Source organism: Ranitomeya variabilis, chromosome 5, assembly GCF_051348905.1.
Source record: "Ranitomeya variabilis isolate aRanVar5 chromosome 5, aRanVar5.hap1, whole genome shotgun sequence".
NCBI classification, from domain to species: domain Eukaryota; kingdom Metazoa; phylum Chordata; class Amphibia; order Anura; family Dendrobatidae; genus Ranitomeya; species Ranitomeya variabilis.
The window spans coordinates 346,292,258-346,306,005 of NC_135236.1; the positions used below are offsets into that span (position 1 = coordinate 346,292,258).

Genomic DNA, 13,748 nt, shown 5'->3' on the forward strand with positions numbered 1-13,748 from the left:
TTGATTTTTAAAACAATTTTATTATGGTTTAAACTTTGAACTTGCTCTCATCTGATCACTTTTACTATATACTGCTATAGTTCAGTGTTTTCAGCGTATCGTAAAGTTAACGAGTACAAAGATAGTGGCAATTAGTGACTTTAATAGGCCCCGGCTGCCATGGAAACCCATCGATACCCCTCAATCTCATCAAGTGGTTGGAAGGCAGACAAAGGCTCTCCGGGATTGTATTTAGTAATTGCTGCTCTCAGAGATTAAGAGCTGAATCTTAGTGATTAGAGTTAGCTTTGATTGCTGATGTTAGAGGCAGGTGCTGGCTGTATCACACAGCTGGCACCCGCTGTTTGTAATATGGAATCTGCTCTTGACGCAGCTCCATACACTTGCTCCTGATGTACTCCGCGCATATACAATATGTTGACACCCCCAGGGAGGTTTTACAAGTTTAAAATCTATGTAAAAACATAATAGGGCATCAGTTTTACTAAAGGCCCTCCATACATACTAGACTTGGGCCAGCCATCCTGGGCTCAGCCGACAGTCTGATGTACATAGGGGCAGCCCAACACTCCCCTGGCAGATGTCAGGGGGAAGAAGGACCCAGCCCTCTGAATTTCAGTGGCCAACCCTTTTGTTCTTCGGGAGATAACTTGCTGCTAGAGGTGTTTTGCTGTGGGTTTCCTGTGTATGGGGGAGTCGGGAGAGATGAGTGTCAGACAAAAGATCGAATGTACATGGATAATCTATGCTTCATCGTGTTTTGGGATGTATTCTGTATTGATGTGTTTTCTTTACCACTCCAGGTACTAGATCCTCTTCAGGTTCTTGTGGCAGTAAATAAAGCAGTCCATCTACAGAAATTAGGAAAAATGAAAACTAGAACTCTCAACTCCGAGATTATATTCAATTTGTCCCCAACCAACAATGTAAGTATATATATTTATAGAGATTTTCTGCTCTGATATTAAAGTTAATATAGGGAAGCCTTACTTACACCCAAATCTGCTTTCCACTCCAGTGCTTCCACTCTGATGGTCTTATCTGGACCAGAAGCTATGATGTCCCATTCACCTGACTCTGCGGCCAATCAGTGTCATCAGTGGTCAAGCCAGTAGTGGAGTTTCCATTGTTAGATTCTGTCCAGCGAAGACCATCACAGTGGCAACTCTGGAGGGCAGGTGGATTTGGGTGGGAAACAGGGACATTGCTAGGGTCCTAAAAAATCAGGGACCTGAGCCCCAAAGAGCATGTCTCCCCAAAGAGCCCCCCTCCATTTAAAAGAGGATCTTTACATACAGTATATAATTATAGTATACCACTTTTGCTAACCAAAAATACACTATACAAAGACCAATAGTACTACTATAAAAGGCCAAAACAATACGGCTACACATTGTCCTCTACCATCACCACTACACAGCGAATACATAATATAATGACCATTACCTCTACATAACAAAACACGCTATACAAAGACCAGTGATACCAACATTAACTTTCTACTACGTAACGACTGAAATACATTAAGCTGTTACTAAATAAAACACAGATGAAAACTACGGTATTTAAAAAGCAATATTGCCAAAATACAGTGACATATAGTGGTAGATATCAGTCCTGCAGGATATTAAAGTATAGTTACAGATAGTGACTTACGACTTCTCGCAGCCATAGCTCATCTGCAGACATTACAATAAAGACACATTTGATTTCTCACATTTCCAACACTGTCCCTATCTGTTCCAACCTACAATTACTCCCCATTCTGCATGCACCTGTGGCGTGGAACAGTGACCCCGGTATTTAAAGAATTGTGTCATTACTGTGATTACCCATTTCCCCCCAAAATAGTGTCCCATAGAAAGTTTTAAAACCCCTAGTGTGCTACCTATAAAGTTATAAAGCCCTGTATGCTCCTTTTGAAGGTTATAATTTCCCAAGTGCCCCCTTCCAGCAACAAACGCTTTAAATTGGCATTCAAAGGTTACAATGTGCCCCCTAAAAATATTTATGCCATCTGAGTGTCCCAATCAAAACTAATGTCTCCAGACCACATATTAGTAGCACATAGTGTCTGAATAATACCACATACAAGGGACAAATACTACCACACCATGACCAGACCACATATTACCACCACATAGTGAGTGAACACTACAATACTGATCATTAACCCCTTCATGACCTTGGGATTTTCCATTTTTCCGTGTTCGTTTTTCGCTCGCCTCCTTCCCAGAGCCATAACTTTTTTATTTTTCTGTCAATATGGCCATGTGAGGGCTTATTTTTTGCGGGACGAATTGTACTTTTGAACGGCATCATTGGTTTTAGCATGTCGTGTACTAGAAAACGGGAAAAAATTTCCAAGTGTGGTGAAACTGCAAAAAAAGTGCAGTCCCACACTTGTTTTTTGTTTGGCTTTTTTGCTAGGTTCACTAAATGCTAAAACTGACCTGCCCTTATGATTCTCCAGGTCATTACGAGTTCATAGACACCTAACATGACTAGGTTATTTTTTATCTAGGTGGTGAAAAAAAATTCCAAACTTTGTTAAAAAAAAAAAAAAAAAATGCGCCATTTTCCGATACCCGTAGCGTCTCCATTTTTCATGATCTGGGGTCGGGTGAGGGCTTATTTTTTGCGTGCCGAGCTGGCGTTTTTAATGATACCATTTCAGTGCAGATACGTTCTTTTGATCGCCCATTATTGCATTTTAATGCAATGTCGCGGCGACCAGAAAAAAGGTAATTCTGGCTTTTCAAATTTTTTTCTCGCTACGCTGTTTAGCGATCAGGTTAATGCTTTTTTTTATTGATAGATCGGGCGATTCTGAATGCGACGATACCAAATATGTGTAGGTTTGATTTTTTTTTTTTATATTGATTTATTTTGAATGGGGCGAAAGGGGGGTGATTTAAAGGGAACCTGTCACCCCCAAAATCGATGGTGAGGTAAGCTCACCGTTATCAGGGGCTTATCTACAGCATTCTGTAATGCTGTAGATAAGCCCCCGATGTTACCTGAAAGAGGAGAAAAAGAGGTTATAATATACTCACCTGGGCGGTCCCGCTGTGGTCCGTGGTCAAACGGGCGTCTCAGGTCCGCTCCGGCGCCTCCTATCTTCATTCCATGACGTCCTCTTCTGGTCTCCGCGCCGCGGCTTCGGCGCAGGCATACTTTGTCTGCCCTGTTGAGGGCAGAGCAAAGTACTGCAGTGCGCAGGCGCCTGGCCTCTCTGACCCTACCGGCGCCTGCGCACTGCAGTACTTTACTCTGCCCTCAACAGGGCAGACAAAGTGCGCCTGCGCCGAAGCAGCGGCGTGAAGACCAGAAGAGGACGTCATGGAATGAAGATGGGAGGCGCTGTACCGGACCTGAGACGCCCATCGGAGCGGGACCGCCCCTGGGTGAGTATAATCTAACGTCTTTTTTTCCTCTTTCAGGATACATCGGCGGCTTATCTACAGCATTACAGAATGCTGTAGATAAGCCCCTGATGACGGTGAGCTTACCTCACCATCGATTTTGGGGGTGACAGGTTCGCTTTAAACTTTTATATTTTTTTTATTTTTTTCACTTTTTTTTTACTTTTTTTTTTTTTTACCTTTGCCATTCTTCAATAGCCTCCATGGGAGGCTAGAAGCTGGCACAACGCGATCGGCTCTGCTACATAGCAGCGATCATCAGATCGCTGCTATGCAGCAGAAATGCAGGTGTTCTGTGAGCGCCGACCACAGGGTGGCGCTCACAGCTGCCGGCGATCAGTAACCATAGAGGTCTCAAGGACCTTTATGGTTACAATGCAGAAGCATCGCCGACCTCCGATCATGTGACGGGGGTCAGTGGTGCGCTCATTTCCGGCCGGATGCGCCGGTTAAATGCCGCTGTCTGCGTTTGACAGCAGCATTTAACTAGTTAATAGCGGCGGGTGAATCGCGATTTCACCCACCGCTATTGCGGGCACATGTCAGCTGTTCAAAACAGCTGACATGTCCCGGCTTTGATGCGGGCTCACCGCCGGAGCCCTGCATCAATGCGCGGTATCTGACCTCGGACGTACTATCCCGTCCGAGGTCAGAAAGAGGTTAATAAAAACCACAACACTAATAACATTAATATTACCATCAGTTCCATTAACCGCATGAGCTCTCTATATAGTGTCAGTGTACGGATAATACAGTGATCACTGGTGACATTATACACAGGAGTTCTGAATATAGTGTGAGTGTACAGGTAATAAAGTGCTCACCAGTGCTATTATACAGGTCCTTCTCAAAAAATTAGCATATAGTGTTAAATTTCATTATTTACCATAATGTAATGATTACAATTAAACTTTCATATATTATAGATTCATTATCCACCAACTGAAATTTGTCAGGTCTTTTATTGTTTTAATACTGATGATTTTGGCATACAACTCCTGATAACCCAAAAAACCTGTCTCAATAAATTAGCATATCAAGAAAAGGTTCTCTAAACGACCTATTACCCTAATCTTCTGAATCAACTAATTAACTCTAAACACATGCAAAAGATACCTGAGGCTTTTAAAAACTCCCTGCCTGGTTCATTACTCAAAACCCCCATCATGGGTAAGACTAGCGACCTGACAGATGTCAAGAAGGCCATCATTGACACCCTCAAGCAAGAGGGTAAGACCCAGAAAGAAATTTCTCAACAAATCGGCTGTTCCCAGAGTGCTGTATCAAGGCACCTCAATGGTAAGTCTGTTGGAAGGAAACAATGTGGCAGAAAACGCTGTACAACGAGAAGAGGTGACCGGACCCTGAGGAAGATTGTGGAGAAGGACCGATTCCAGACCTTGGGGAACCTGAGGAAGCAGTGGACTGAGTCTGGTGTGGAAACATCCAGAGCCACCGTGCACAGGCGTGTGCAGGAAATGGGCTACAGGTGCCGCATTCCCCAGGTAAAGCCACTTTTGAACCATAAACAGCGGCAGAAGCGCCTGACCTGGGCTACAGAGAAGCAGCACTGGACTGTTGCTAAGTGGTCCCAAGTACTTTTTTCTGATGAAAGCAAATTTTGCATGTCATTCGGAAATCAAGGTGCCAGAGTCTGGAGGAAGACTGGGGAGAAGGAAATGCCAAAATGCCTGAAGTCCAGTGTCAAGTACCCACAGTCAGTGATGGTGTGGGGTGCCATGTCAGCTGCTGGTGTTGGTCCACTGTGTTTCATCAAGGGCAGGGTCAATGCAGCTAGCTATCAGGAGATTTTGGAGCACTTCATGCTTCCAACGGCTGAAATGCTTTATGGAGATGAAGATTTCATTTTTCAGCACGACCTGGCACCTGCTCACAGTGCCAAAACCACTGGTAAATGGTTTACTGACCATGGTATTACTGTGCTCAATTGGCCTGCCAACTCTCCTGACCTGAACCCCATAGAGAATCTGTGGGATATTGTGAAGAGAAAGTTGAGAGACGCAAGACCCAACACTCTGGATGAGCTTAAGGCCGCTATTGAAGCATCCTGGGCCTCCATAACATCTCAGCAGTGTCACAGGCTGATTGCCTCCATGCCACGCCGCATTGAAGCAGTCATTTCTGCCAAAGGATTCCCGACCAAGTATTGAGTGCATAACTGAACATTATTATTTGATGGTTTTTTAGTTTGTTATTAAAAAACACTTTTATTTGATTGGACGGGTGAAATATGCTAATTTATTGAGACAGGTTTTTTGGGTTATCAGGAGTTGTATGCCAAAATCATCAGTATTAAAACAATAAAAGACCTGACAAATTTCAGCTGGTGGATAATGAATCTATAATATATTAAAGTTTAATTGTAATCATTACATTATGGTAAATAATGAAATTTAACACTATATGCTAATTTTTTGAGAAGGACCTGTACATAGCTCTGTATATAGTATATAGTGTAAAGTGTGCTTCTACATGTAATACAGTGACTCACCACTGACGTTTCTGGTTGAAGTCATTCATCTTTAATTTTCTTCTTCTTCCAGCCAGAACTCGTCTGTACAGAAAATAACACACAGTGATCTATAGCTGATCGCTTCTACAGCACATTCCCTACTTTTTCCCCGATTTCTACAATTCACCAAATGAAGAAAGCTCATTACATAGTGCTGCCCTGCACAGTAACAGGAAACACCCACCCCCATTGAAAACAGTATCCTCAAAAGTAAAATATATTACAGCAGTAATAATGTCCCCTACAGTGATTATGTTCCCAACTTGCTATCAAAAACTAATGTATGTTTCTCATTCTTTGCCCTCATACAGTAAATATTTCCCTTCCCCCTTCCTGTAATAATGTCCCTATCCTTGGCCCCTTTCTGTAATGTCCCTTATTCTGGTCCCCATATGCCCCTTATCCTGGTCCTTATATGTGCTCCATCCTGGTCCTCATATGTCCCTATATTTTCCCCATCTTGGTCCCCATATGTGCATCATCATGGTCCCCATATCTCCCATCCTCGCCCACATATATTCTCCATCCCGGTCCCCATATGTCCCCCATCTTGGTCTCCCACATATGTCCTATCCAGGTCCTCATGTGTCCACAATATTGCTGCACTTTTGTAATTAAAATAAAAAAGTTTCTCCTCACCTGTCCGCAGAGTCCTTTTCCGGCTCTAAATGTGCTGTGGACCATCTGGCAGATGAGTGACGTCATGTGCCGGCGACGTGAATGGAGACTTCATCTGCTGGCCTCTGATTGGCAGGTGGTTGTTAAAGGTGATATCCGGGACGATAAAATAAAAATAAATTGCCTCAGCACTAACAGGCAGGTAGTCGCTACCTAGCCACCTGCCTGTTGTGCATGATGCCAGTCTCCGCTGGCACAGAGCAGTCACAGACTTCCGATGATGTCATATGAACAGTGCACATTCAGTTGAAATAGGCGGCACACCGAACCCCAGATCAGGGCGGCCCCTGAACTGTATAGAACCGTCCGAATCCCACCCCTGGTTACGTCCTTTTCTGACAGCCTATAGAAATATGCAAATTGCCTCTTCAGAAAAAAAGAAGACATGAACTCTATAGCGCCACCTGTTGGAAGTAGCGATCCTACAAGTCACAATCAACCACAATAATACATTCAATCTATCATAAATGACAAGCAGCACTGGCATGCATTGTCCATATACTGCAGCCAGACGAGGGAGGCCAGCATATGAAAAAAGGGGGTACGTCAAAGAGGAGACAGCCAGTGTCTTATATACAGCCCCCTCACCGGTTTCTTTTGTGTCTTCTGCCTCTCTCTCTTGTTACTTCTTCCATCTTTTCGATCTCCCACTCTTTTCTTTCTTTCCTTCTGTCTCCTTCAGACTGGTTGTCTGTGGCCCCAGAGCGCAGATGCTGACTTTAGAACCGGCTTTGATTTAAACTGAGATTCGGGGCAGTGCACCCATGATCTGGCGCCCAAGCCCCGAATCTAAGTGCCTAGCGACACCCCTGGCAGCAAGGAGGGCTTCTCTTTTTATTTTACAAGGAGGTTTTTCTAATATTCATTTTTCAATGGTCGTGGTTATTTGAAAAATACTCTGCATAAATTGGTACTATAAGCGAATATAAGAAACTTTGTAACATATCTTATCAGTGAATTCAGCTTATTTCTCTGAGCGACTTCTCCCATGACTACCGAACTCCTCATTCTTTTTGGAAAAACTGTTCAAATTCATCTTCGTGAAAGGAAGAATGACTGCTAGAACTATGAGGTGTCGGGTTAGATTTACTATTATACTTTATGGAAAGGGGAGGAATGAGTAACACAGTAGGGAAAAAAGCAGAGTCAAATACAGAAAGATCATAAGGAGCTTTCCAATAAGTTTATGCCAGAGCTGGATTCACATTTACACTGCTCAGTACTCCTGTATATTGTCTTCTGCGCTGCTGCTATTATTTCTGAATGTGCTAAAAAGAGACAGAAGATCAGGGAACCCTGTGTTTTGAAGACTTCATAGCAACTAGTCTTTGACCACTATGGTAGAGATAACTGAAAATTAGAGAGACCGCCTGCAGAGGGGAGCACTGTTGAAAAAATGCAAGATTCAAGTCATGCAATGACCTAAAATAGTGTTATTCCTTATGTGTCCACACATCATTGCTTGTTCTGAAAAGTCACATGACATTAAAGCTATCCTTCAATAACAAACCCGAAAAAGGGAAACAAGTGCCTAAACTACTAATGTGTGTATGAATAAGGAAATATAAAGAGGTTCACTTAAAGAATCTTTCTTTGTATTCCTAGAGTTATTTCAACTGACTGTTTATTATCAGAGTTAAGAGGTGGTTGAGCAGTTTTATCTGATATTAATAGTGTTGCCAGTGAGTTTCAGGTGCTGGCCTCCTATCAAGCAGCTTACTATCCGGTGAGCTCTTAAACACTTGTAGTTATTTTCGTTTTCACATTTGCATTTTTTTCTCCATTTTTTCCAAGAGCCATCACTTTTTTTAAAAATTTTATTAGACGTATGAGGAGTCGGACTTGTTTTTCGAGTTGGAGTTCTAAATGTCACCATCTAATGCAATTATAAGTACCGTAATTCCCAAACTGACTTGTTGGAAATGTGGCGCTGGCAAATTGAAAGTCAACGATCTCTTTATTAAAGGGATTTTCCAAGAATGTAAAACTGATTCCCCTTAAGAAATTCACATGGCTTGCCTTTCCTAGATACATCTGTGGTTGCAGTTTGAAGAAACATAGATCCAAAAATCTGTGTTTCAATGACAGAGGAGCAGTGTCGCAAGCAGACATACCGGAGTTGCCAGAGAAGGGCTGTGACAAGAGAAGAAATAAATCTTCTCTGCTGACTGAGCACAAGGATTTTTTTCTCTAGCCTCTGTCCTTCATGCTCAGGCAGCCAAGGAGAAGATTTTTCTTCTCCTGTCACACAGTTCTTTGGCAGCTCCCATATGTCTGCGTACAGATCCTCTTTCAATTGAGACATATTATACGTCTTAAAATCTGTTTCTTAGACTGCTGCCCATCCTGACACGTGAGTAGGATGGGCTGAGATTTGAATGATCTAATGGGTGCCATTTTATAACATTCTTGGAGCACCCCTTTAACCCCTTTCCGACATTGGGCATATTAGTACACCCACGTCGGACTCCCTCCCTTTGATGTGGGCTCCAGCGGTGAGCCCACATCTTTCAAAGCACATGTCATCTCTTTTGAACAGCTGACGTGCCTGGAATAGCCGCGGGTGGAATCACGATCCACCCGCAGCTATTAACCCCTTAAATGCCGCTGACAGTGGCATTTAACTCGCGCTTCTGGCCATCGGTGACCCCGTCACATGATCGTGGGTCACCGGTTTGTTGGCATGACAACCAGAGGTCTCCTGGAGACCTCTATGGTTTTCACTGCCGGATTGCCATGAGCACTACCCAGTGGTCGGCGCTCATAGCAAGTGAGCAATTCTACTACATAGAGGCGATCTGATCATCACCTCTATGTAGCAGAGCCAATCGGGTTGTGGCAGCTTGTAGTCTCCCATGGATACTATTGAAGCATGCCATAAGTAAAAAAAATATATATATATATGTTTTTAAAAATATAAAAAATATATAAAAGTACAAATCATCCCCCTTTCACACCATTCAAAATAAAACAATAAAAAAAAACATACACATATTTGGTATTGCCGAGTTCAGAATCGCCCGATCTATCAATAAAAGGATTAACCTGATCGAGAAAAAAAAGTAAAAACGCCAGAATTACGTTTTTTTGGTCTCCGTGACATTGCATTAAAATGCAACAACGGGCAATCAAAAAATCATATCTGCATCAAAATGGTATCATTAAAAACGTCAGCTCAGCACGCAAAAAATAAGCCCTCACATGGCCATTTTGACCAAAAAATAAAAAAGTTATGGCTCTGGGAAGAAGGGGAGCAAAAAATGAAACTGTAAAACCAAAAATACCTCTGGTCGTTAATGGGTTAAAAGCTTTTGTACTAGTAATATTTGTCCATATTCCTTGCTGAAATGGCTAAACTTTCTAAATATTGAACTAATAATATACAGTACTACATAATTGTATATTTTTATGTATACTACAAACATATTCTATTATGCGGATTTGCCTTTTGGTGCAAAGATAGCTATGACCTTATATTACTGACAGTTCATAAATGCTTTTCTAATACAAAACAGGAGTTTTGTGATTTTTGATTGGTGGCCTTTTCCTAGTTCTGTTTCTGTAAACGCTAGCTGACAATTATTATTCCTGTATTTGCAGTGTTCATAAGGGTTATTACTTGGCTTTCTTAGACTTGGAAGCAGTATATATATTAGGCCAGGGTCACACTTGCAACTGCATAGAAATACATGCAGCAGGATATTGGCCCCCTTCCAAATTAATAACTCTAGCCCTCAGCCACACCAGAAATAGCGTGCCTATTGGATGCGCCAATTCTGGCGCTTAGCTTTGGCTCTTCCCACTTGCCCCGGTGTGATGGCAAGCAGGGTAATGGTTTAGGGGTTGATGGGTCAGCTATGTAATGTCCGTTGACATCAAGCCCATTGTTTAGTAATGGAGAGGTGTCTGTCAGTCACTCATATTACTAGCAGTGTAATCAAACGTAATAAACACACACACACAGAAAAGTCCTTTAATTGTAAAAATCAGTTCTCGACCCTCTTACACCCATCTATTACCAAAAAAATAATAATAATCCAAAGTGATCTGCTGTAAATCCATCCCACATCCCACCATAATCAATAATGTGACTGCTCAGCACAGCCGCTGGAACACAATGAGAGCAACATGAGAACCCAGTGACGAGCGGTGATGTAATTAAAGTTACCACAGGTCACAGGCGGCGGTTCTCACGGTAACGTTTGTGTGAGCCAGCATGTGACCTGACGTCACTGCTCACCGGGTGAGAAAGTTCATCATATGCAAACGGGAAGAGCCGAGGCTAAGCGCCAAAATTGGCGCATCTGATGGATGCGCCATTTCTGGGGCGGCTGAGGTCTCGTGTTATTAGTCTGGCCATGGCCCTTTCCCAGCCTATTATGATCAGCCCATAGCTGTCTATTTAGCCTTTGCTAGTTATTAAAAATAGGGGGGAAACCACGTAATTTTTTTATTTTTTGGGGGGAGCGGGAGAAGGTGTCCCCTTTTTAATAGCCAGTAATGGCTAGGCAGACAGCTGTGAGCTGTTAATAGGCTGGGAACCTTTGTGGACATTGTCCCCTTCCCAGAACAATAACACCAGCCGCCAGCTGTCTGCCTTCTTTCAGGTGGTTAATTAAAATAAGGACCTCACGCCATTTTTTAAATTTTCTTATTCAATAAATACAAGTACAGAAAACTACACACGCCAAGCACTGATTATGTGTCACACGGACATTTCTGTCTGTTTCTCATCGCTATTCATCTCTATCTTTGAGCATCTTTAATATACTCTTTACTTTCTATGCTGCATTTCACTCCATACGTGTCACACTGACGGCACCCGGATATGGATGGCACATGGACCATGGATCTCACCAGCTCTGTTTTCCTCCAGGACGCGTGAAGGCGGCCGTAACTAGTGTTTGGGAGCCTCGCTGTAGGCGGAGGCCCTCTTCCTGTAAATGTTAGGATGATATGTGACAGGACATTACGGACGGACCACTATAAAAACACCGTGTTCTCAGGGCACTGCAGTACATGTCGTGTGCTTTTTACTCTACTAGAGGAAATGAATCATATAAATAAGATATGTCTAAAAAAAGAGCTGTAACAAAATAAATGTCTTTTCCGTTTAGATCTCGGAAGCTTTTAGAAAGTTTGGCCTGTCAGACAGTGATTCTGGAGTTCTCGTTGTTTTGACTGACGATGGGACTGGAGCTTTGAATTCTCAAGAACTAATCTCTCACGTTGATGGCCATCAAGTTCCTCTAACAGATCTGTCCAAACTGACAGACTTCACCAAAGTGAAAAAGGTACCTGAGCCATCAGATCAATACAGCTAGGTCTCCGTACTGGACTGCTTGTTGGGAGCTGGAGCCATCATCTGTCCGAATCTTTACTTTCTGATAGTTGTCTTGCTGTTTCCTGTCCCTTATCGCAGATTGAAGCAGGTCCTCCTTGAGAAACCGCCACTAATGGTCAGAAAGCAGGCATAACTATATATAAATCTCTCTGCACCCATATGGCTTTCTTTTTTCATTATATTTATCCGTTCACTTTTGATATTGCTGCTAATTCAGAATATAAAAGTCAGTGTTACAGTGAAGCCCCTTGATTTAAATGGCTTTTTATCATGTGTCCAGTTTATTTTACTCTTGTTGTAAAAAGCATCTAGATATATAAAACTGTCATCAATAATTAATGGACAAATAATTTCTTTTTTTGTAATGAACCAATGAAATCTGATGACAACCTCCCCTTTTGTAACTTTGCTAACCCATCCTAGGAGGGTCTGACCTCTGGGACCCCTTATGTTCATCACATATTTGTTAATTTTTCACTGATTTGCATTCTCTTTTTTTGTTTGTTTGTTTTCATTTCTAGGTGTATAAAATTACAACGGAAGAGGAGAAAATTGGTTCTATATTGGATGCCATTATTTGCAGAATGTCAATCAAGGATGTTTTGTGAAGAGCATTTTTTTTCTTATTAGCGTGGTTGTCCACTGGGGGCCAGGTAGGAGGATATAACTACAATATGGGGGCAAGAATGAGGGACAATTTTAAAGGGGTAGTCCACTCCTGAGACAACCCCTACTGTATTCCTGTGTTTTTGCCCAGTAAAATAATGCCTATACGCAGCTGTTCCAGCGATATCAGCTCTCTCGGGGCTCACGTGACATTGTTACAAGAGCCCTGCAGCCAATAAACGCTGGCTTCACTGTCCTCTTTGACAAATCAAGACATATGGAGGAAGTAAGAGCTGCTGCTCTGTCGCCTCCTCTAGATGTCAATTACATCCATAGGAGACGAGAGTAAAGCCACCGCTGATTGGCCACAAGGATCTCGTGACATAGTAATGTCACATGCTGCGGGAAAGCCAGTGCTGACACCACTGGAACGGTGCCCGCGGTGAGTATTATTACTTTACTGTTGGGCAACATAGGGATTCAGAACTGGTTGTCCAAGTAGTGATCAACCCCTTTAATACTCCTAGGGAAATATTGACTGCTATGTCTTCCTCTAAGCCCAGCCATTGCTCCCAACAGATTTCCATTGGCCTGACTGGCAGAATAGAGAAGACTGCTGGGCTATTCTACCCATCAGAAGACACTGGCATCCCACAAGATTCGGTCTTGCAAAAATGGTGTCCATGCTGCTGGAGTGAACAGAGACTAAATGCACTGTCATTTTTAATAAAACAGTCTAACAGTCAGTTGCACCCACAGTCCTTTATAGTGGAAATCCTGTGTATACCTTGGTTTTCAACATTACATGAATGCTCATTTCTATCAATTTGTGGCCATCTGAAGCTCTTCTTGGGTTCACCAGCGAGACCAGCAGTTCACTAGTCATCAGTAGGTTGTATTCAGAAAATGACCTTTCTTATAAAGTAACTGTTCCTAGAATAAAAAGCATTAATAGAGCATTACCCATCTATCACCATCTTTGTATCACAGCAAAATCCAGTTGTATTTGTGAAAATTAGGGCCAGGCATTGTGGTAATTCGCCGTGCCGGAGTCAGTACAGTGGGTAGTTCTCCGGCACTATTACGAACTGTGGATTTACAGTGACTCACATTGTGATAGTCACGGGAAGAAAAACAGAATGTCATCCACTTGTGAGACCGG

General features: G+C 42.6%; 1 protein-coding gene across 2 annotated transcripts in view; it reads left to right on the forward strand.

Moving 5' to 3' along the window:
- The window catches only part of TPRKB (TP53RK binding protein), a 30,020-nt gene extending 16,472 nt beyond the window's left edge, over nt 1-13,548 (forward strand). For both annotated transcript variants that reach the window (XM_077264834.1, XM_077264835.1), the window contains exons 3-6: nt 804-926; nt 11,754-11,930; nt 12,502-12,633; nt 13,166-13,548. In XM_077264834.1, the coding sequence (XP_077120949.1) occupies nt 804-926; nt 11,754-11,930; nt 12,502-12,588 (387 nt within the window). In that variant the 3' untranslated portion in view covers nt 12,589-12,633; nt 13,166-13,548. The remainder of the gene's footprint in view (nt 1-803; nt 927-11,753; nt 11,931-12,501; nt 12,634-13,165) is intronic.
- The last annotated feature ends 200 nt before the right edge of the window (nt 13,549-13,748 follow it).